The 25,535-nt window shown below is 38.9% G+C and overlaps 2 protein-coding genes across 2 annotated transcripts in view; one reads left to right on the top strand and one right to left on the bottom strand.

Moving 5' to 3' along the window:
* Positions 1 to 25,535, top strand: part of LOC146525468 (protein TANC1-like) — a 54,209-nt gene that overhangs the window by 9,177 nt on the left and 19,497 nt on the right. The window contains exons 7-10 of the mRNA XM_085136361.1: positions 690 to 971; positions 15,585 to 15,701; positions 20,793 to 21,083; positions 21,872 to 21,999. Coding sequence (XP_084992487.1) covers positions 690 to 971; positions 15,585 to 15,701; positions 20,793 to 21,083; positions 21,872 to 21,999 — 818 coding nt within the window. The remainder of the gene's footprint in view (positions 1 to 689; positions 972 to 15,584; positions 15,702 to 20,792; positions 21,084 to 21,871; positions 22,000 to 25,535) is intronic.
* LOC146525469 (uncharacterized) lies at positions 5,531 to 6,826 on the bottom strand. Its single transcript, XM_085137319.1, has one exon. The coding sequence runs from the start codon at positions 6,579 to 6,581 to the stop codon at positions 5,778 to 5,780; it is 804 nt and encodes a 267-aa protein (XP_084993445.1). The 5' UTR covers positions 6,582 to 6,826; the 3' UTR covers positions 5,531 to 5,777.

The raw sequence follows: 25,535 nt of genomic DNA, 5'->3' as shown, positions 1-25,535 counted from the left end.
GCTCTGTGTCTCCAGATGGTATCTGTTCATATTACAGGACTTCAAATTGTGGGTTTTTTTCTTCTTCTTCTTCTTTTTTTTACACATAGTGACGCACGTCCAACACAGATGCCTAGTCGTGCATCATCAGAAGTTTAAAAAAAACGGTTAGCTAAACAAACATGGGCTATAATATGGAATCGGGAAATGAAATATGACTCTTCTGGTGTTTGCCACACCTTCCTACACTCTCAAAGTTAGGGAGATGCAACATCACTATCTATGTAAAATGTGCACCTCTACCCCACAGCCAGTTTCTCTGTTTGTCTGTGCCACTTCAGCCTTCAGGCTTCAGCTCCCTCCTGTCAAAACTGGGACACTGCTGTCTTTGTTGCTTACGGGTCTGATTCTCCCAAAATAGGACACTTTTTTTCTCTTTAAATAGAGTTTGTATTTATAGTTGAACACAAAAAGGTAGAGGGCTCATCAAGTACAATGAAACTTATTGATTGATGACTTGTGAGTAAAACAAAAAAGGGTGTATTTCATTGTAGATTGAGTAAATGTGTTTTTGATGATGTTGAAGCTATTGCTTAACTTTTTGTCTTTAGTCATTTATGAGGATGTGCATATAAGCAGTCACATGCCAGATGTTGTTGTTTTTTTCTTTTCTTGGCTCTGTTAACCATATTTTTCTTTCCGCTGCTCAGCAACAATCACTAGTTCTTCTGAGAATGAGGAGCGCAGCACCTCCACTGAGGGTCTGGGTAAGGACGAAGGCCCAGAGGGAAGTGGCGTCGTAATGGGCCATACAAATGAGGACCGCCATCCCAGGCCAACCAGGGACAATCTCACAGCCCAGCCAGATGAGGCCTTACCTAGAATGGACATCATGGAGCCCAGAACTCCACCAGCACCGAAACGGCCCCTCCCACAGCACCACTTGCACAGCACCTCCTCTCTTGCGCTGCCCCGTCCAAACTCAGTAGCAGGTACCCAGGTTCTCGTTCTTTCTTATTCTGCGAATTAAGAAGCAGTTATGACTTTGAGAGAGATTTGGGATTGTGCACCTTCTCAGCTGCTGATGGATTAATATGTTTCATATCTCCCAGTTTCAGTTTCCCATGAAGCTGGCTGTCTATTAGCCAAGCTAAAGGAATCTTAAGGGAATACAGTTTGGCTAATTACTGCGTATTTGCTAGGGTCTTGCCGTCACCTCTAAGTTGCTAGTCAACCAACAAACATTCCAGGAAGTTAATTTTCCCAGCCAAGAAATAGTCCCACTCATTACCCCCAACATGCATAAAAGCAAAACGTGCCATTTTTACACCTCCATTCTTGCACACATTAAACAAATGATTCATAATTAGTGAGCTAGTGAGTGAGTTGTTAAAAGATGCCATTATACTGTAGATGAAGTGGGCTAATGAGAGTATGAATATGGCAGCTGTGACCCGAGTGATTAATTAATGGACTGATTAATATTGACTGAATAGCAAATTGATTAAGTTGATTGTTAACTTGATACTCTCAAACTGTTCATGCAATGCAGTAGAAGGATAATTTAGAAAATGCCTGTGATGCAGAACTGAACTTCACTGCACCGTGTGCTGGTGCTCCACTTACCACGGAGGCTGGATACACACAGTGAGCAGTACCAGTTAAAAGTCCTGGGAGGCCTCTAGTTGTCATAAAAATACCCCCCTCCCTCTACAGTCACGATCTTTGCTAATGCATGAGGCTCTTTTTCTTCCTTTAGATGTCAGTTCATTTGTAGTGGGAGCAAAAGAAGAGATTCCCTAAGGAGTGGATTCACAGTAACGCCTGCCAGTTTCTTCTGTCAGCTGGTGCTTTCATTTAGACACTCTTGATGAAATTCAGCATCAAGATGAAACAAGCTGCATGTAGCGGTTAGGATTTTACTTCATCTTCATGAACGATTAGACATAGAGGAGCAGGATGAATATATTTATATATGATATACATAATAAGACAAGAAAAAATGAAATCTAAAACTTAAAATTTAGATGTGTAACGTATTAGTGTCAGGCATTAGTGTCAAACTGTAGACAGATGCAACTTGTGATAAAGATAAACTTGTGCTCCGGTTAGATTCAGATAAAAACATTGAGTTGCATTTTGCATTCAGCCACAAGTCATTTTTATGGAAATGTTCCTCACAGCTTTATTATTAACCACCGGTTATACATGAATCCATATTTGATTTGATTTGATTTGATTTGATTGAATCTTTATTTTGAACATGTTAAAAAAGTACAACAACATAGAATTAAAAGAGACAAATAAACAAAGCAAAACAAAAAGAAAACGAGCAACCACAACTACAAATATCTTTTATGTTCAAAAAGGAGCAGGAAGAAGCATGAGCTTATTTAATCCCACCCCTTTTCCACTATCTAGTAAAATTATAGACTACCGAAATACCTCCTTGCAATCACATTATATGTCATGTGTATTTTTTTATTTTTTTATTTATTTATTTTATTTTATTTTTTTATTTTTTATTTTTAATATATATACATATATGTTTCTATCTATCCATACATACGTATTTACACATACGCACATATACACATTTTCAATAACCCCATTAACACCTCAAAGGATACACAACCTACAAATATATATATACCCATACCAACATACCCGTGCACCCGCACACACATGAAAATATTAGACAAGAACACCCTATCAAATCTCTACCTCCTCCCTGTACCCTGTAAAAACCATCTCCTTAAACCGCTTTTTAAACTGTGCCATGCTCGGACATTGCTTTATATCTTTACTTAGTCTGTTCCACAGTTTCACTCCACAGACAGAGATGCAAAAACTTTTTAATGTTCTACGGATACGAGGATGTTTTAAATTTAATTCCCCCCTCAAATTGTATCCCCGTTCCCTTTTAGAAAACATTTTTAGAATATTGTCAGGAAGCAGGTTATTTATTGCTTTATATATAATTTGTGCAGTGAGAAAATGAACCAGATCTGTGAATTTGAGAATTTTTGATTTTAAGAATAGTGGATTTGTATGATCTCTGTAACCGGTTTTATGGATTATCCTTATGGCCCTTTTTTGTAATATAAAGATTGATGATAGCGAACATTTGTAAGTATTGCCCCACACCTCTGCACAGTAATTCAAATACGGTGCAATCAGGGAACAATAGAGAATGTGGAGTGATTTGTGGTCCAGAATGTGTTTTACTTTACTCAAGATTGAGACACTTCTTGAAATTTTGTTATGTATATGATTTATATGAGACTTCCAGTTTAATTTATCATCTATAATCACACCAAGAAACTTATGTTCAAGTACTCTTTCAATTTCCACACCATCTATATGAATCTGCACATGTGCATTTCTAAGGGAATTCCCAAATAAGATTATTTTAGTTTTACTTAGATTTAGCGATAGTTTGTTCCTGTTAAACCATTTTTTAATTTTGCGCATTTCTGATGTAATTGTATCCAGCAGCTCCTTTAGATTCCCCCCAGAACAAAAAATATTTGTGTCATCTGCAAATAATACTAATTTTAATATATCAGATGCCTTACAAATATCATTTATATAAATAATAAATAATTTTGGACCCAGTACAGAGCCTTGTGGAACACCACAAGCAATGTCCAAGCATGATGAGGAATGGACACCCAGCTTCACAAATTGTTTCCTGTCACTTAAATAATTTTTCACCCATTGCAGTACAACCCCCCTGATCCCGTACCGTTCCAGTTTATTAATTAATATGTCATGATTGATTGTGTCGAATGCTTTCTTGAGATCCAGAAATACTCCAGCTGCATACTGTTTCTGATCTATAGCATTCGTAATCTCCTCAATTGATTCGATTAATGCCAGAGATGTTGATCTTTTTGATCTGAATCCATATTGACTGTCAGAGAGTAATTTATATTTATCTAAGAATTTGTCTAATCGTTTATTAAACAGGTTTTCTAGGATTTTGGAGAATTGTGGTAGTAAAGAAACAGGCCTGTAGTTTGTGAAGTGGCGTCTATCCCCAGTTTTATACAGCGGCACAACTTTAGCTATTTTCATTTTGTTTGGCACTTTTCCCGTCTGAAATGATAAGTTGCAAATATATGTTAGAGGTCCTACAATTCCTTCAATGACCTTCTTGACAATTTTCATGTCAATATCATTACAATCAGTTGATGTTTTATATTTACACCTGTGTACAATGTCAATTATTTCTTTTTCCTCCACTGATGTGAGGAACATTGAGTTAGGGTTCCTATCAATCAGGTATTCACTACAGTCTACTGATGGCAGTGACTCAGGAATTTGTTCTGCCAGTTTTGGTCCAATATTTACAAAATAATGATTAAAGCTGTTGACCTTATCAGCAGTGTTTTCCATAATATTGCCATTGTCGATAAAGTATTGAGGATAACTTTGCTGTCCAGAATTATTTTTAATGATACCATTTAAAACATCCCATATTCCCTTCATATTATGTTTATTGTTGTTCAATATTTTACTATAATACTCCTTTCTACATACACGTATAATATTGGTCAACTTATTTTTGTATTTTTTATATTTATTTTCAGCATCTTTTGTTCGTTGTTTTAGGAATTCCCTATAGAGTGTATTTTTCTTTTTACATGCATTTTGTAAACCCTTAGTGATCCATGGTCTATCTGAATATTTGTGCTTTCTGTTGTATTTTATTGTTGGACAGTTTTTATCGTACAATTCCATGAATATTCTTAAAAATATGCCATATGCAATATCAATATCAGTTTCTTTGTACACATTGTCCCAGTCCTGATTTAATAGATCATTCTTAAGTGCATTCATAGTTTCTTCTGTCCTTACACGTCTGTATCTCAGTTGTTCTTCATGCTGATTTTTCTTATAATTAGTGTCATAAACTGCAAAAACTGGTAGGTGATCACTGATGTCATTAATTAATATTCTGCTCATAATGTTGTTTTCCATATTGTTAGTGAAAATATTGTCAAGTAAGGTGGCACAATGTGGTGTAATTCTACTAGGCCTGGTTATTTTAGGATGTAAACTCAAACTGTACATAGTGTTTAGGAATTTGTCGGTCATTTTATGCTTTTTCGGATTCAACAGGTCAATATTAAAATCCCCACAGATAAACATAACTTTTTGATTTGTTTTAGAGAACATTTCCTCTATGAAGTCATTAAATACTTGAATACTAGAGCCAGGTGTTCTATATATACAGCTAATTATTACATTTTTCTCTTTTTCCTTAAAAATTTCAATTGTTATACATTCTAATAAATTATCAATTACAGTTGTCATGCTTTCTACCACCTTGTAATTTAGGTTTTTATCCACATACACAGCTACTCCCCCTCCACTCTTGTTCCTTCTATTTACAAAATTCACTTCATATCCCTCCAGTCCAAAGTCCAGTCCTTTCTCCGCATTGATCCATGTTTCAGAAATGGCAATTTCTGAAACATGGAAATTGCCTGAAACATGGAAACATGGAAACATGGAATTGAATTGAGTTGACAAATCCAATTCCAAATGGATTTGTCAACTCATTTAGATATTCCTTTATATTGTTGAAGTTGGCATACAGACTTCTGCTATTAAAATGGATTATTGATAATTTATTTTCCGTGTTGATGGTGTGCTTAAACTGTTCATCAGTGAAGTAGCAGCAGTTACTGCTGATGTTGTAGAAGAAGAAGTTATTTTCCGGGTCTATATCCTTTTCTAAGTCTAGAACATTATGGTCTGTGTATCGAAATGTTTTCAGTTCAAGATTATCATAAAGAGAATTCCAATGAGTTATATTGATATTGTTGTCGGATGCAGATGAAGTTCTTTTGGACTGTGCCATGTGTTGTGTTGTGTGTCACGTCACATGTGTATTCATACCTCCAGAGTAAGTTGAACCTCAGTATTTGTCCAGCTCCTCTGGCTTGTTCCGGTGTTCCATTGAGTTTAATGAATACTTTGCAGTTGGTGGTCCATGTATTTTGAATTTTTCCCTGTTTCTTCAAGTAACGTGCCTTCCTGGCAATGTCCGCATTTCTTTTTATCAGATGTTCATTCATGAAGACATCGGATCCTTTCAGTTTCTTTCCTTGTTTTAACAGTGCTGTTTTGTGTTTTCTGTTTGCAAATCTCACAATGATGGCTGGTTTGTCACTGTCATTTTTTCGGGGTAGAGGGTGGCAAGCCTCAATGTTGTTATAATCCACTTCCACACCTTTGGACCGTAGAAAGGTAACCACTTGATGCTCCGTGGAGTTGACATCTTCCTCTCCTGGCCCTCCTACATTGTCGGCGGCGACCGCCCGGGCGTATGACCGGGGTTTGATGCGAAGCCCCGTGATGATGACATCGTTCATCCGGGTGTACTGCTCCAAATCCGCCACTCTGTTCTCCAGGTACGCCAGCCGCCGATCCTTCTCGGCGTTCTGGATGCGGAGAGCCTTAACTTCCTCGACCAGGTCCAGGATGGCTTTCTGCTGCAGTTTGACAGTAGAAATCTCCTCTGTCATAAACTCCAGCGACTTCTTAATATCGTCACCTTCCTCGGCTGACAGAACTTTTTTCGGGCCCATGCTTGTAGCGTTGCCGTGACGACCGGCTAGCTAGTTGATGCTAGCGTCCTTCCTCTCTCTCACCACTACGGTTCAAAAACGTCAACTTGTGAGTTTTCGAGAGGTCGCAAATGACGAGCCACCACTTCTGGACGGTTTCCCACACACGCTCTCAAAGTTTAGTATCCGCGGAGAGCTGCCGTTTTCAGGAGATATGTTAAGTTTGTCAACGTTTCTGCTCAGAGAACCTGTTGCTGACAGCTCGGTGTGTCTCGGCTCGGTATTTACATGATAGCATCACACAGTTGCTTCAGATTTGTTGGCTGCACGTCCGTGATGTGAATGCCCCGTTCCACCAAATCCCACAGGTGCTCTATTGGAGTGAGATCTGTTGACTGTGGAGGCCATTTGAGTCCAGTGAACTCACTCTTATGTTCAAGAAACCAGTTGGAGATGACTGAAGCTTTGTAACATGGCTTGCTATCCTGCTGGAAGCAGCCATCAACAGATGGGCACACTACGGTCTTAAAGGGATGAACATGCTCGGCAACAACACTCAGATAGGCTGTGGTGCTGAAGGATTGTACTAAGGGGCCCAAACTGTGTCAGAAAAATATCACCCACACCCTTTCACCACCATCAACAGCAGCTTGACCCCTTAACAAGGAAAGATTCAGGCTTTGTGCTTATGCCAAATTGTGACCCTGGCTTCTGAATGGCTTCTATGGTCGTAGCAGTAATCAGAACTCATCAGACCACGCAACATTTTTATAATCTTCTATTGTCTCTATTATTTAGGGTCTTTACATTACAATATAAAGCACCTTGCGATGACTGTTGGTGTGGTTTGGCTTTATATAAATAAAGTTGTAGCCTCAGTTCTGTTCTTAGCTGACCAGAGTAGCACCTGGTGTGGCCTTCTGCTGCTGCTGATGTGTTGTGCATTAAGATATGCTCTTCTGCATACCTTGGTTGTAACAACTAGGTATTTGAGTTACTGTAGCCTTCCCATCAGCTTGGAGCTGATTCTGCCATTACCTCTGGCATAAAGAGGACACCTTTTGCTCAGAGAACTGCTGTTGCAAACCAGTGTAAATCCTAGAAATGGTCATGTGGGAAAATTCAAGTAGATCAGCAGATTCTGAAACACTCAGACCAACAGCAATGCCACATGTAGAGGCACTTATATCACTTTTCTCACTCATTCTCATGGTCAGTTTAAACTTCAGCAGGTCATCTTGACCACATCTACGTGATTACATGCCCCCACTTGCTGGCATGTGATTGGCTAATTAGATTTGTGTTGTCGGATAATGTCTGCCCGTCTGACCACCTCGGACCGTCCAAGCCTCCAAAACTTCCATCCCAATACCACAGGACGAGCCCCCAAAACTGTTACGGATTCAAATATTGGGGATGGATACAAGAGGAAAACCAAAAATAACAACACTGGTCCGGCCGGGTCAAGTCAAACGATGATTTAATGAACACACGCGTGGGAGATGGACACCATACAGCAGACAGCATCAGATCTCAAAATGGTGGAGCCTTGATCAAACTCTTATAGCCTCTAGTGGCCCCCACCTAATCATAAGAGCCTAAACATTCACATTCTTTCTCACACAGCGCCTAAGCTACGACCTTGGCTCCTTGTTTATCTGCTCCTGGTGAGATGGGGCAGTATGCTCTGTTCTCTTCTAACCAGACAAATAAGGCGATGATTTTCTGTGAACAGTATTTCTTATAACTCAGCAGTATAATGCATCATAAAACAATATCATTCATTCACAATAAATCAACAGTCTAATGTAATGCAGATCAGTTTACCAAATGTAATAGTTATCACCTTCTTCTAATTCAGGAGAATAATGCAAACTAAAACTACATAATAATTCACAATCTTTAATTAGGGGTCTAACATGGCATAAAATAATATTATAATCCGACAGTGTCTAAACAAGCAGTTGAACAGGTGTACCTAACAAAGTAACTGGAGAATGTGCAGATTTGAAGAAGTATAATAGCTAAGAAATTAACAAAGTTGCCAGTGTTGTAGCATGAGCATAAATGTATGCAGCTCTCTTTCCTTTTAGAGAACACTCTTACATGGATCTTGCTACTTTATGATGTTGAAGGTCAATCAATTCAGACAAGAGACTCTTAGAAAACAGCTAGAAGCATCAAACTTTAGATCATGGGTTGGATTATATCCACAACTGGTTATAAATTTGTCCCCATCGCATCACAGAGTTTACTGTAAACATCCATTCTGTGAAACTGTAGAGAAGTGTGTGTGTGTGTGTGAGAGAGAGAGGCCAGTCAATATGCATTTGTGATCTTTAGAGAGGTCTCATTGTCTAACCCTGGCAAGTGAACACATGTAAACTGTCTGTTTTAGACTCTCTGAAGTATATGGAGCTGTGTTAGCTGTGTTAGTACTGAAATGTGGACCTAAGGAGCAGCTTTGGGGCTTGTTCTGTAATTTGATTAGTTTTCAGCGGGGTAAATGGGAGTCTCATGTCAAAAGTTTGAAATTTGTTCAGTCTCCAAATCATTCATGCTTAAATAAAGCTGAGTAACTCACAAACACAAGAGACATCTGTAGACAAAAACAGAAATTGTATCTTTTCTGTGCCCGTGCACGTCTGTCCTGTCCACCACTGAAAGTGATATCTAAATGCTGCTAGGTCTGACCCTACCTCTGTGGCTTCTGCTCATTCAGACATGATGATAAAGTTAATGGATAGTTGTGCACGACTGATAGAAGCTACAAAAAATGTAAGATGCATTGTGTGTAATGAATAGGAAGTCCATCCATTAGTGTATGCAAAGCAGCAAGATTTAGTAGTGGCAGAGCATCACATAGCAAAGAAATGAAAAGATATGTAGATTACAGTCTGGGCAGATATAATCAGATCTATTCCAGTGCAGATGCTAATGTTTAATTGTGCAATTAGTCCATACATAATTTAAAGTCCAAACCAGAGCTAAACTTTATCACCATTTGTGACCATCTATCTGTTCCTATTAATGTGATCGTAGAGAGAATTTGCAGAATGGATGAATGGAGTAACTTCTCACACTTTCCAAAGATAAATGCTGATTCTTAGAAGCAGGAGGGCAGGCTAGATTCAATAAGAGTTGGCTGCTTCATTAATTTTCTGGTGGACTGAAACCAGCGCCATTTTGGTGGGCAGCGCTGCGCAGTGTGGTGGCTGTCGGCGCAGTGAGTGCCTAAAGTAGTTTGTGTTTTTGTTGCAAAATCAGACACTAAAGATGTATGAGTGAATTAGCTGCATCAACTACTTGTGCCTTTAGCAAATTTCCCAGGTACCTGTCTCTTCTTAACACATAGTCCATGCTTTTAAATGTGGTTTAAGATGCTTCAGTGGCAGTGGATCAGAGTTCTTTGTTATGTGAGACATTAATACTACTGGCTAACAAGGATACTGGAGCATCATGGTTACGATAACAGAACAGTACAGGACGTTTTCTGTAGCTAGCGGGATACTAGGAGAGTACATCCTGTGCTGAAGATAGTGCCTTACTTTACTGTTGTTTTTTTTCTTCTTTTTTTGGAGAGTGATCCAGATCCCCACTTTAAAGACTTCTTCTTCTGCCAGTGCGCTGCCTCTCTGCTGAGCTTTCTAATATGCAGCCTGGTAGCTTTTGCTTAATGTTGCAGTGAGCAGTTAGCTTAGTTTGGCCAAAAGAGTGGAAACAAGGAGAAACAGCTTGTGTGGCTCCTTCAAAAATGAGACTATTTACAGCATCGTGGTTCATACTTGAGGTTGATTGTTTTTAGCACCATACTAAATCCTCTTTGACTGTGTAAGTTTCCTTCCTTCCCTTCCCCCCTCCTTGCCATGTGGGTGGTATTGGAGAGTACATTTGCCTGTGGTTCTGGGTCAGGTTTGTTAGCTGGGCACGTTTTTAGAAATTTGGCAACTGAGTAACATAAGTGTTTAAATTAGCTGCTTAGAATGATATTAAAACTCCAGATCATTTTTGTTTTTTACCTTTTATTTTTGTTGAGAAAAAAAATCTAATTTTCACACAATTATCTGTTGGGAGTTAATAAAACTCTTAATCTGGCAAAACAAACAAACAAAATGGTATATGATGTTTGTGTAATTTATCTAAAAAAAAGAGTGTAAAAAGAACAGTTCACTTTTGTATTATGGGTTAGATGATGGTCTTCACCAAGAAATAGTCGAGGACACGACTCACTATAAATCTTTTCCATTTTTATGAAATAGATCGTGCTTTGTAATGGCACCCAGCACACTTCTTCGCTTCCTGTTCATAAAAGTCTTGTCTTGCTGGGCAATGAGGGTCCATAAATTGGATTCAGACATCATGCTCTGCCTCTGAAACAATCTTTACTTAAATATGACTGTTTCAAAAATTCATATTGGGAAAATGAGAGAGAACGCCGTAACAGATTTTGGATTTAACATTAACAGAAACGTGGTCTTTCTAAGAAGCTGAATTTGAATTCGATACATGGTGTCATACCTGGGGAATATCACACTGAAGTTGGATGAAAATGAGTTGAGGGTTTTTCAAGTATTCAAGCTTTAATATCAGTGAAACCAGTAACCTGATTTGAACCGTTTTAAAGAATGTTATGTTGCTTGTATATGAGAACCTGTACATAAAGTATCAGTCCCCTACCTGCAAAACTGGACTTCCCCAATAATCTCTCAGAGATCAGAGATCCAAATATTTTATCCAGATATTTTAGGGACTTCAAGCATCCATCATTCTGTGTTAATTTCAGCTGCACTCATGAGAATCCATATTCACAGAGCCACAGTACCTAAAAGATTTGAAGGACCTATCTGAAGCAGTTTTCCAGATAATGGACTTTTTCAAATAGCCCCTGAAAAAACGATGCCAGAAAAACATCTCAAACCAGCTCTGCCTTCATCTCTTGAAATCCTTTGTTTTTTTGAGAAAACTAATGAAAGGAGGGACCTGATATCTTTTCTTAAAAACTACTAGCATGTGCATCTTTACCCTGGATGTTTTTTTCCAGGAAAATCTGTAAGATCTCTTGGGAGGCATTTGACGAACACACATAGAATGACCCATTTACATTTTCAATTAGAGAGCTTCAGAGGTGCTAGTAGTCTGCTTTAGTTACTGTTAAAAAAGAAAACATTAAAAAAAACTGAAAAAACAAATGAAAACAACTGGCTTGGCTGTGTTCAGTCATTGTGACGATCTAACTAGCTGTGGATCTTGGGCGGTTGGACCAAAAATGGGTGTCGTTGCCTTGGTACCACTGTATGTGTGCATATTTCCTGATGTCATTCCTCCACATCACCCTCTTGCTCTTCCTCCTCCATCTCTCAGGTCATGAAAGGCAGCAGCTAAGGATCATCTGCATGTCATTCAGATTTTCACTCTATGTGTTTATCCATGTCTTTTCATTTAATTAATAGTTATTATTAATTTCTGGCTATCTTCCACAATTTCGTCATGTCTTCCTCACCCTCAACAAACAAATGGCTCCCCCTTCCTGAGCCTGGTTCTGCAGGAGGATTCTTCCTGTTAAAGGGAAGTTTTTCCTTCCGACTTTCGCCAAGTGCTTGCTCATCTGATTGTTGTTGTTGTTGTTTTATTATTATTATTATTGTAGGGGTCAACTGCTGCTGATTTGGCGCTATATAAATAAAAGTAATTTGAATTGAAATATCAGTCTTAAGTTTGTCATGTCCATGAGTTACATCAAGAATTTGTGACACACTTGATATCAGAGGAAAATCCTGTGAAAATAATTTAAACCTGGCATGATATTTCTTTCACAGACTTATTTTATTTTCTGCCAGAAAGCAATTAAGAGTAACGATACCTTTAGGGTTGAAAAGGCTTTTAAACAGGTTCTAATGAGTTTCTTGTGATTAAATTGTGTAAGTAATGCCATCAGGGACACTGGAGGCTTGACCTTTAAAGTGATGAATGATCAAAGGGGGCTATAATCAGCTAGACTTTCATCAACAGGGAACATATAGATGGTCAGTGAGTGTGAGATAGGTTGACCTGTCAAACCCTCCAAGAGTTTCTGTGTCAAACTGGCTGAAAAACATGTTTTAACTCTTTAACTGTGTCCCCTCAGCCATTTGGCCAGGTTGTCTTTAGCCAGCAGTCTTTCTCATCCCACTCCCACACCTCCTTCACACTGTTTTGCTGCAGACTGTGTTCCATCCTCTCGCTGTGGATGTTCTTTCAATCCTCAGTTTTCACCACTTGTGTTCTTGCTTGATATTTACAGTCATTTTATGCATGTTCTTTGTCCTGAAAGCTCCCTCCCGCTTCTGCAATATCTCATGCTGTACTCTTTCACAGTATACTAACGGCTCATCCCCCACACAACTTTCTTTTATCCTAATTGCAGTGTTCACACCATGATTGATATTTGTTGATCCAGAGAGCCCATCATTGTTTACTAGGGAGTCCAATGAACAGGTTATATGTGTTTTTGATGAGCCTGTAAATTAGAATATCAACAGGCCTCGGCAGCTTTCACCCACACTCGCTCGCTCACTCTGCTGCTGCAAGCTGATGGACACATGTAGAGATAGTAAATGTGTCAGAAAGGGATCTGATCAGCCAAGTGTGAGCTGTATCTACTGGAGTATTTTCAAAGAAGCAAGCTCAGTGTGTCTTTCTCGCTGTTCCACAGAAAGCAAAGCGAGCGATGGTTTGACAGAATGACATGCAATAATGCAAGATGCAAATATATTTTACATTGTTTGGCTCATGTCTGAGTGTAGAGAAGTTTTTGATTTGTTGTGTTGAAGGATGCTGCAGCCAGAATCTTCAGGATGTGATTAAAACTTCTGCTTTAAAGCCTGTTAGCCCATAACAGTGCAGATCTATGCTGATATGCTTTCTCACATGCTCTGAAATTACCAGTGATTTCATTTAATGTCATTACACGATTATAGGAAGTTAATGTCTTGCCCTCTGCCTAATTCATTGGTCTGTGTACAGTGTGCAACGTGACTTGAGCCTTTTTTTAATCCCTCTCCAAAGGGATTAGAGACAGCAGTAATGCCAGATTTTCAGATTTTACAGAGGACTTTTTTTATTTACCAATAACAAAGAGCAATGAATTAATGACATGAACCCATCTGCTACTCATTGAAAATAAACTCTTAAAATAACAATGGATTCATTTCCCAAGCCATGCAGTTTTTCGTTGTAAAATATATATGCTATTTATTCCTCCAATAGCAGACAATCCAATAATATAAATAGGAGCAAAAAAAAAATACTGCATAGAAACAACATTGGAAGATGGCAAAGGTCGAGCACAAGCATTTATGCCTGCAGTGGCTGTAATCTAGTTGATTTCCTGTCTGGATTTGTGAGCCACTTGGATTAAACGGCCTGATGTTAAAAGGGGAAAATAGAAATAGGAGGAGCTCGAGATTAGACTGGAACAGATTCTTCACTTTTTTCTCTCCAGGTGCTCTAAAAACAGACAAAAACCAGGCTTTACACTGCACTATTTTAATTTTTTTTTTAATTAAGCAACATTAAGTGAGTTACAGAAATGTGCAATTAATTATTAAGTTATGCAATTTATAAGAATGAAATATTTTCAGGTATGTGAAACGCTTACTTGCTTAGATGTACTTTGAAAGTGAAATTATTTACAGGGACAGGACAGCAGACGCTAATAACTATTTGCTTTTGCTGGCACTCGAATACGTTAGTATTGTTTTGAGATGCGAGACAGATTTTGTTGTTTTGTTTTTTGCTTAAATTGCAGAATGCAGAAGTGACTTTATTTTTCATGAGATTAATCATTCTTATGATCCTTTGTGAGGGTCTTTAACAGTTCTTGCACTGTAAGAGACCCTCACATAACTTAAAGGTCGCGAGGGTCTTTCACAGTCCAAGTAATGCAAATGTCATATTCAGGTGGTTTATGTAAATCTGTGTGCTGATGTTCATGCAGAAACTGCACTGTAAAGGTACGCTCCCTCCAAACTTCCTCCAAGTGGACCAAAAAAGCATAATTAGAACAAGTCAAAATCCCTGATGTCTGCAGCTGTGTGGATATGCAAGGCAGTATGTGCAGGACATTACCAGCAGCGAAAACATCTCTCATATATATATATATATATATATATATATTTTTTTTTTTTTTTTTTTTTTTTTGGGGGGGGGGGGGGGGGGGGGGGGGGGGAATCCATCAGAAACCGCCAAGCTGCTTAATGAACTCGGTTGTGTCTTACGGTCGGATTCATTTGGCAGCTCTCGAACAGAACTGCTTCACTGACAACAAGAGGTACTATTTATTAATGGACGGTTGTGTCAGATTGCATTAAAGTGTGCTAGGTCTTCTATTTCTCTTGTTTCTCTGTTAATAATGCATAGAGATGTATCACAAATACACTGTTTATGTGGAAAATCACATTTAAGGAACTGAAAAGCGCATACTTTCTTGTGTTTCACAGTGGATAAAGACTACATTTCTCAGAAACTGCAGATGCCTTGCTGACCTGTAAACTCAGTGGTGTGAGTAGGTGGAAGAATAGGCAAATGTAGGAGTAAAGAACTCTATCTGTTTTGTTATTTGCCCTTCAGTACAACACGTTCTCAATTGTATGTGTCATGTTGGCTTTTATGTGGCTTATTTGGTCATTAGAGGAATGCGTGTAATCCTGTTATTGACAGCTGATACATTTTTGCATTACAGCCGGCGACGTGTTTCTACTGATTATCACAAATTTTGTGTCCTGACGCGTGAGACACTATGAAACATTTGGTCATTTCAGACTCATGTCAGCTTGATATTACAGGATGTGAGAAGAGCTGTTTTCTTCTCTTCTCTCGTTTCTCCTCAAGGTCACTGAGTACGTATCATTAACAGCAAAAATTGTTTATATTTCCTGTCTCCATGGATACAGTAATTGACTGGAGTTTCTGCAGTATGCATGTGCATCTTTACTGGATCTCTCTTTCTCTCGCTGAATTCAACCGCCTCCCATTCTCTCCTTACAGCAACAAGCTCCACTCGACTAGAGGATTTGGGTTATCTGGACAGTCAAAGGGCTACTGGGCACAGAGGCTCTGTTCGCAAACACAACACATCTGGACGCACAAGTGATGACTCCAAAGGTATTTTGTGAGCAAATACAACTGCATGCAGCATGTAGCCACCATAGACTGCTACTGCATACCACTGGTTTGCGGCATTTTTTAGCCCCAGTTTTTGAATCCAGAAGTGGCCATATTTAGAGAAGGAGGAGAGTGGAGTCATCAAGTAATGCTAGCCAGATTAACAAGGTGCTTCCATAGACTATAGAGTCTATAGTCTATAGAAGCACCTTGTTAATTTGCCATTTGACACTGCAATATTCAAACTGAATACAGGCTGCTGGCCATTGACATGTAGTATCCTTTTGACTTGAAGTCCCCTGGAACTGTAGCTGTGCTGTAAACAAATAATGAAGCACAGTTTGACCAGAATAAGAACTAGAATCTTTAACACACGAAGATAATAAAATACACAATACACTATATGTATATGACTATACAATGTCCAGACATCTAGCCTATATTACTTAATATTTATTAACCTATTTAAAAAGCACTTTTGCTCTGTTTCAGGTAAAGTGTAAATCTGAACCTCTGATTTGTGTGATTACATTTTCTCTTTGTCTTTTTCTGCTGCAGCAGCCAAAGTCTGATTTATTAATGACAAACCAGTTGTAGAAGCATCATAACATCAAGAAAACTGGACAGTATGTCTGGACTGGACAGTATATGATTTTTCTTTTTACATAAAAAAGAAAAAAAATGTTTGATGATCTGAAATGTTTAAGTGTGACAAACATACAAATAAATAGGAAAACGCTTTTTCACACCATTGTCATATAAAAGACTTACTTCCTTCATTCTGTTCATTGACCCCATTGTGGACCACTAAAAGTTTGTATACTATGTATTATATACCTTATTTACTTTATTTATTAAATTTTGGGTTTGTTTTGTTTTTTTTGCACTACATTAGACAACATCAAAATAGCGTTGACATTTTTGTTATTTGTGTTTTGTAATCTTTATAAAAACCTAGAAAAAAACACCTCTTAATCTTTGGTATATGGCGAGGCGCTGTGGACATCCAAGTTTGTGATTGTGTAGATTTTTCAAATCAATACCATGGTTGCATCTACTAAAAATCTCTGTGAAGCTTAAATCTCAGTGACCTTGACTTCAAGGTCAGAGGTCAACTTTTCTGAAAATCGGAGGAGTTTCACATTTATAACACTGGTATGTCTACTAGGAGGCTGAAGGGTAGCACTATATATTTATAAACAATCAAAAACAACAATTTATTTCCAATTTGTATGGAATTTATTTCTGTAAACATGGTGTTTTAGGTCGGATTAAAGGACTGATGTGATGATACGTTGTCCGCTGCTCTGAATATTGATAGGCTTTTTTTTTTTTTTAATTTTCACAAGAATTGCTAGTTCCCCTAGAGTTTTGGCCACCCCAGCAATCAGAAGATTCCCTATGAGCAAGCATTTAGTGACAGTGGGAAGGAAAAACTCCCTTTAAAAAGGAAGAAACCTTCAACAGAACCAGGCTCAGGAAGGGACAGTCATCTGCCGTGACTGGTTGGGGTGGGGGGAGTGAAAATTTTAAAAAAAAAGAAAAGCCAAAGTGATAATTATTGGAGCAGCTTAATTAATATTTCCAGTGTAATTTGCTGTTATCCTTTTCCAACCCCAGTTTGTGTTTTTATCACTTTTGTCCAGGGTGGAAGATGCCATGCTGGAGATTGACTCTGTATGGTTTTTCAATGTTGATACTTGGGAACCTGTTGGAGAGGCCAGGGTTGAAAAAGGGATGCCGTAGAACCTGAGAGGGTGTTATCCGCTGGTGTGCATTCAAGGCCAACATCTCTTTAATTAGGCTGACAAATAAGCGTTGGCCATCTTCTGGTCCTCGTCTAAACATCATTATTTGTTCGAGGTCATCCAGACGTTTAAGTTTTATGTATCTTGCCTCCAAAGATTCATATCCTGTCTTGTATTTAAATTGTTGGGCGGTCTTAAATGTCCAGCGCTGTTGGTTGTAGTTGTAGTTGTAGTTGTCTTTTGTGAAATAGTCTTCAGTGTACACGCCAGGATCGAGAACATGATCTGGTGGCTGACCCTGAGTCTGTATGATGAATTTCAAAACATCATAATATTTTTTTCCAGGGTAGAGTGGCACCCCTGTAACAAGCTCAACAGCCACCAGCCCCAGAGACCACATGTCACATGCTTCGTTATAAGGAAGGCCAAGCATAACCTCAGGTGCACTATAACCAACTGTCCCCACACGGTCACCAGGCATCACTGCAGACGCAGGACATGCGAGGCCAAAGTCTATAAGTCTGACTTTGACTGGAGACTCATAGCGATTTACAACCATGATGTTTCCAGGTTTGAGGTCAGCGTGCACTATTCCCAAAGAACCCAGGTGGAACAGAGCATTTGTGAGCTGACCTAAAATTGGCCTGACTTTACTTATGGGGAGACGCCGGTTATTCGGGTCCCATATGTAGTCCCACAGGCATTGATCTAGGAGTTCAAATTTCAGGCAAACCCGCTCTCTGTCGTGGAAAAAGCTGTTCCATTTAACAATGTTGGCGGCATCTGGATCCAACCTTCGCAGCTGCTCCAGGATGAAAATTTCCTTTTTTGCCTGTTGCAGAATATCAGTGCGGTTCTTGTTCACCTTAATAGCCACAGCTTGGTTGGTTTTGGTATCACGGCATTTGGCTACAATACCAAAGCCCCCTTCTCCGAGGAAAGCCTCTACCTTGTAGTGGTTTCCCAAAATGCTCCCTTCAACTATTTCAAGCTCATCTGAGCTGAAGGATGGGCTGGCTAATGTGTGGACAAATACTTGCTGAGAAAATTCAACCGAGTTTTGAAAACTGCAGTTGATTTTCTCTGATCTCTTGCATTTCAAGTTTGAAGGGTGCTGATGGACCACAGGGTTTTGTGATCTTTCAGCACTCATGTCAATGCAAGGGGAACTCTTAGGGTTGAAAAAGGGATGCCGGAGAACCTCCAACGGTGTTATGCGCTGGTTTGCATCCAAGGCCAACATCTGTTTAATTAAGCTTACAAACAAACGTTGGCCATTTTCAGGTCCTCTTCTAAACATCATTACTTGTTCGAGGTCATCGAGATGCGTCAGTTTTATGTATCTTGTCTCCAGGGACTCATATCCTGTCTTGTATTGAAATTGTTGGTCAGTCTTAAATGCCCAGCGCTGTTGGTTGTCGTTGTCTTCAATGAAATAGTCTTCAGTGTACACGCCAGAGTCTAGAACATGATCTGGTGGCTGACCCTGAGTCTCTATGATGAATTTCAAAACATCATAGTCTTCATTTCCAGGGTAGAGTGGCACCCCTGTAACAAGCTCCACAGCTACCAGCCCCAGAGACCACATGTCACTTGCTTCATTGTAAGGAAGGCCAAGCATAACTTCAGGTGCACTATAACCAACCGTCCCCACACGGTCACCAGGCATCACTGCAGACGCAGGACATGTGAGGCCAAAGTCTATAAGTTTGACTTTGATGGGAGACTCATGGCGGTTTACAACCATGATGTTTCCAGGTTTGAGGTCAGCGTGCACTATTCCCAAAGAACCCAGGTGGGACAGAGCATTTGTGAGCTGACCTAAAATTGGCCTGACTTCGCTTATGGGGAGACCCTGGTTTTTCCGGTCCCCTATATAGTCCCACAGGCATTGATCAAGGAGTTCGAACTTTAAGCAAACCCGCTCTCTGTCGTGGAAAAAGCTGTTCCATTTAACAATGTTGGCGGCATCTGGATCCAACCTTCTCAGCTGCTCCAGGATGAAAATTTCCAGTTTTGCCTGTTGCAGAATATCAGGGTCGCACTTGTTGACTTTAATAGCCACAGCTCGGTTGGTCATGGTATCACGACATTTGGCTACAATACCAAAGCCCCCTTCTCCAAGGAAAGCCTCTACCTTGTAGTGGTTTCCCAAAATGCTCCCTTTAACTATTCCAAGCTCATTTGAGCGGAAGGATGGGTTAGCTGACATGGTGAAATGTGTCGGCTTGGTCAGTGAATTGCTAAGTAACGCGAAATTCTCTCAAAACTCTCCAAAAGGGTTTGCTTACTGTCAGGTCAAGGTCCGTTGAGCAGCAAAGTTTAACAGAGCAAAGCTCCTACTTAAGCAAGATGATAACATCACAAGGGATCAAAGGCATTCTACTTTGGATCAAAGGCCTTCTATTTTTGATCAATGGCATTCTATTTTTTCAGTTGAAACACAAAAAAAATAGTGTTTCAACAGGGCAGGCTGGCGCCCTGTGGGAGGCAGAGGTGATAGGGTAAGGATGCAGAGGATAAGAAAAGATCTTATCTGTCAGCTCATCAGCGAGCAGCCGCAGAATCACAGGTGCAGCTTGGCAGGGGATGGAGAGTGAAGACAAAATCAACAATGACCTATAGACACACTACTTGCTTAATAACATGTAAATAAAGTCCTAGAAATTTAATGACCATAATTCAAGCAACTTCTTAGGTGTCTATTTAGTATGTTTAACCACAAGCAGTTCATATTATTTGTCAAATTATAGCTATAATATTTACCCAAAATACGCTCCAACGCCACAAACACAGTGAAAATGTCCCTTCATTTTTCAGTAATGATAAATGATGCTAAACACACTCCCAATGCAGTAAAAGTATACCTGAATAGAAAAACATACAATTAAGTATGTCCATCAGTCATGGATTGGCCTCCCCAGACCCTGGGCCTCAATATTATTGAAGCATTGTGAGATCATCAGCAGAGAAATAAAAAAAATGAAGCCAACATCCAGCAAAGAATTTTGAATTTCCTTCAAGAATCCTGGTGAACTATTCCTGAAGACTACGAAAAGAAATGACAGGAAAACTGTCTAAGAGTTCAGACTGTGTAGAAGAATAAAGGCGGTTAGACCAAATATTGACTTTAAGCTCATTAGAATTGTACAAACTCTTGTTTTCCCTAATAAATTCTGTTATTTCTATGTTTTCACATTTAAATAAATCAGTGTATATATTTCCTATTTTCCCACTAAAACATAAAGAAATGAGTTGTGGCTCAAGACTTTTGCACAGTACTGTACATGGGGGAATGAGTTCTTACATACTTACTTACTTCGATTATTTTCTCTCAATCCAGGGCGATTGGTACCATTCAAACAAGCTGACATCATGCTAAAACCGCTTCTATTTGAAGTTCCCGGCATCACCACGGAAACACCTTTCGTTGGCCGGGATTGGCTCTTCACACGTCTGGAGGAGGTCCTTAGAAAAACACGCAGCTGCGAGGGACGCGGTGCTGTCATTGTGGGTAACGCAGGATCTGGCAAGACCGCCGTCATCTGGAGGCTAGTGACGCTCAGCTGTCACGGCATGCGTACATCACTGGGAGGTCCCAGCATCCCTCACAGCCCCGGCTCCTCCCCTAAGTGTAAGAGTTTTCCTTTTTTTAAAAAAAAAAAAATTCAGAGCACTGTAATTTGTCTTTGTATGCATCTGCAAGGACTGGCATAATTCATAGAGTATCCAGTACAGTCTAGTAAAAGTGTGTTTTTTTTATTATATATATATATATATATATATATGTATGAAATTTAAGGAAACATCACTTTTTGAGGAGTTGGTAACTAGGTCAAACACTCTTCTTTCAAGTTCTCCCCTGAGGTTTCTCTGCTGATTGCAGTTGTGTAAGGGGAGTGAGGTTGTTGTTTTCCTCCTTTCATGAGTGGCACGGCTCTTTTATCTGAGGAGAGGAAAAAAGAAAAAGATTTTGCACATAAATCCATGTTACACACTGTGACATGCACATTGTTTTTGAATAAACTATGTCACTCTGTGCGATATAAAAATGTCCATATATGCACCTTTTGACTGATTTCAGGCTTTTTCTGTTGTACAATAAGAAGCATTGTTAAAATTACAGGCTGAGAAAACAGAGCAGTGTAATAAAAAAAAGCAGTGTAGCATTCATTTTTCAGCACTGTTGCATTATTTATCCATATCTGCATTGTATGTTGTCATTTTAATTTAGCTTTAAGACAGCGTTAGTTAGCATGAGCTCAGAGAAATGCAGGCTTTGCTCAGTGCCAAAGTTTCCATCTCTATCTTATGCGCTAATGAATTGCAGCAGTTTAACTGTGTTTCTTTATAGGCTCGTGACATTTCTCTGCTTACACCTGAGAGTTTGTTGTTGTTGTTGTTGCTCTGCATGGTGTGCAGGTGGGGATAGGCAGGGAAAAGCAGCCTCCAAGCAGCCGGCTGATTCCCATCCCAACCAGGGCACCGTTTCAGGCACAAGCGATAGCACACAACCGAGGAAGGAGGCTGTCAGATCCCTGGCTGCCAGGGTAACTCAAAACACACACGAATGCACTTCTAGTACTTCTGTACGTGTGAAGATCCTCAGTTACAAATGTTCCCTCATAGTGCATATTCTAACCTGAAAACAATAGCTCCACACTCCAGGAGTGTGCATTTTTGCTCTCTGGGGGAGTCGGATGACAAGATTGATGCCACTGTCAAACCATAAAGTCGCTGAAGCATAAAAGAGTGGGAAAAAGGGGGAAATGCATAGTCCCAAAAACTGCCACCATCTCTCTCTGGTACCTTTGATCCACATGAAAATGTACACGTCACAGTTCATTTCTTTACCAGGTTCATGTGGCTATGGCAGACCGCCAACCAGTCCTGGGTGTTGTAGTGCAACTGTGACAGCTTGAACAAGCTCCCGCCTCCCCACAGCGCTGAATAAGACTGGTTATTCATCGCATAATTGTGATTTTTATGTGTTAAAAAAACACATAAATATATATATGTGTATAAATTAATTCAGCAAAATGAGCTCAAATGTGTCATATTCAGCAAACAAGTTTGAGACTTGTATCAGTCTTTTTGTCTACCTGCAAGAATACAGGTTCACATTGACACTTGAACCACCAAAACTACTGGCTTATTAACTTAAACCTAATTTTAATGTTGGAGGGACCTATAGTTTACCCAGTTTAAATGTGCACTGTTTTACTCCCCTAGTTCCCCTAATCTCACTGTCTCTATCCAGTAAAGGCAAAAAGCCAAAAACTGTACATTTAAATAGTCATAAAACGAATTTCAACCCAAATGTTATTCACCAAACAAAACATTCTGATGTTCAGGACTGATGTTCACTCCTGACAGTGAAAGGAGATATATACATATAGCTGAAGAACACACTCATTTATAGCTATTTATCCTGTTGCTGAGCAGACTGCTGTGACTCACCTGCAGGAGAAAATTACATTTACATCTCAGGAATGCCTTTAGATATATATTATTTTGTCATGGTGCTTTTGGTAGCCCAGTTTTTTCTTGTTGTTGTTGTTTTGTTGTCACTAGATTTGTAAGTATGGTAATATAATGCAACATTGCAAACAGTCCTACGGAGAGCTATGACTGTAAAACAGCCCTTCATAAAAAAGATCGAAGCGATAAACACAGAAGCAGCATTGTTCCTCTTTTTTTTAAAGAGCTGCACATTTGTGACACAAAATTTTAATGTCAGACTGTTCCTCTCTGTTTTTTTGAACACGCGCAGAACATGCTGCTGACTGCATCACATAGATGACATGGAAGCTTCTAAATTTACTAACTTGGCCTCAATAAGAGTTTCCATGGGAACTAGTCAGACTACTTGTGATGGTGAAGATGTTTGCTCAAAAGTAAAATCATTGGTAGCATTATATGTGAACCACTCATAGCCTAGACTGGCACCTTAACAAGATTGCACATGTTTATGCTTCAGCAAAACAGTTACCATATAGCTGCTGTTTTTTTAAGTCACCTTTATTATTAGTGATAAAATGAATACTTTTTTTTTTTTTTTTTTACAGTATTTAGTGTGTTTTAGAGAAACTATTTCATAACTCAGCCACCTTTAGGATTTCTGAATACATTTATGTGTGTTTATATTTGCAGATATGAGCAGATAATACAGTCTGAATACACTGAACTGCATCTGAATCTGTGCTGTAGTGTTGTTTCCCTTCCACAAATTGCATGTCAGTCAGTTTGACAAAGTTTAAAGAAAACTGCACCACTTTACTTTGACTGAGTCAAAGTATTCAAAAGATTTTAAAGATTAAAGATTTTAAAGATTCAGTCAAAGTGAAAATCATAGATGGACATACACGCCCACACTCAGCAGACTCTTTACGCGCCTGAAGGGTAGATGTACATACATTTGTTCTGAAATCACAAAGAAAAGACACTTGTTTTAATTTCAGATCATGGCTCGTATTCATCACATTTAGTTTTAATTCTTTAGGAATAGGAATTAACTTTTTATGATTGCAATTAACCAAAATGCAAGAAATGAATAAATAAATGCATAAGTAATAATCTTACTATACAGTAAGTATCTTACTATATCGATCTGGATGAAACTTGCTATATAAACTGCCTAGAGTACCAGGATTATCAACATCTATATAGCTTTGACGATTTTTTTTTTTTTTTATAACATTCACAATTTTTATAAATTATTTAAATTATGTGTAGCAGATGCAATTGTGTGTACGTTGGTCTTTGTAAACACATTTTACGAAAGTATTTTTAGTGCAGTGGCACTGGGGATGTTGTCATGCACATAAGTGTTCATCAAGCAGTGACACTAATAGTGCCTGTAATTGATTACTTGCTCTCATACAGTGAAAATGTAGCTTGCAAAGAAGAAGAGCAATAAATGTGTTTTTATTATTTATTTGTTTGTTTATGAACAGCTGTTTTTGCCATTTCACTACATACAATGATTTAATGAAGAGCAACAGAATAACATGATAAATTAACATACATGTCTTTGTTTTCATACATAAGCAAAGCGAACAAGTGTGAACTATACGATATTAATAATGTAGGTTACAGTTATATATAAATATATTTTTAAGTATAGATACAAAATGAATCCCTGCTTGCGTGTTCGTCTTTTCTTCAAAGTTTTCTGTTTATTGGATGTTTCTGGGCTGAGGAGCCTATGAGCCACAGGTGTATAGTCCCCAGCCAATAACAGCATGCAGGGTGTGAGGACATGGTGACCGGGTTAAATTGCTGTTTCTATGTCTTCTCTCTCTTGTTCTATTTATCTGTATGGGGAAAATATGCTCTTGCTCTATTCTTGCAAAAAATAACCACATCTGCTCTCTGTTTCTCATTCAGCCAATTTTGAATACAGTGTATAACCAGTAACCCACAACTAATGCATATTACACAGATAGTGTACAGAAACTGACAAGATGCCTCAGAAGTGACAAAAATGGCAGTTTTTCTTTGGAGTAATGTTTTTGAAAGTTCTGGGAGAAAAGGCTGAGGTTTGCCAAATTACACAAGAACGGGACTGAGTATAGTCATTTTCAGTCATGACATTCTTGGTTCAGTAGAAGTATATCTGGAAAACAAACAAACAAACAAACAAACAAAAACAAAGAAACAGTGGGACACAGTCAGTCATGGATTGGCCTTCCCAGAGCTCAGACCATAACACTCTAAAAGCAGTGTGAGATCATCTTGACAGAGAAGAGAACAAAAGGCAAAATAATCCAAAAGAGATCTTTGATTTCCTTCAGGAATACTCCAGAACTATTCCTGAAGACTACTTAAGGAAATGGCAAGAGAGAGCCTAAGATTTCAGGCAGTGTTTAAGAATAAAGAAAGAAATGAGGGGTGGCTGAAGACTTTTTTTTTTTTTTTTTTACAGTACTTATTTTTTCATTAAAACAAGAACCAGCTTTCATCTACGGTTCCATCTCATGTTTTGGCTCTGTGCATTTCTACTTCAACTGCAGATATTGTTTGTGAGATAAACAGATACAGATTGCAGCATTTGTGACTTTTCACCTGCTTCTCCCTCCTTCCA

The sequence above is a fragment of the Neolamprologus multifasciatus genome, chromosome 1, assembly GCF_963576455.1.
Source record: "Neolamprologus multifasciatus chromosome 1, fNeoMul1.2, whole genome shotgun sequence".
Lineage (NCBI taxonomy): Eukaryota > Metazoa > Chordata > Actinopteri > Cichliformes > Cichlidae > Neolamprologus > Neolamprologus multifasciatus.
This window is presented reverse-complemented; position numbering and strand designations above follow the sequence as displayed.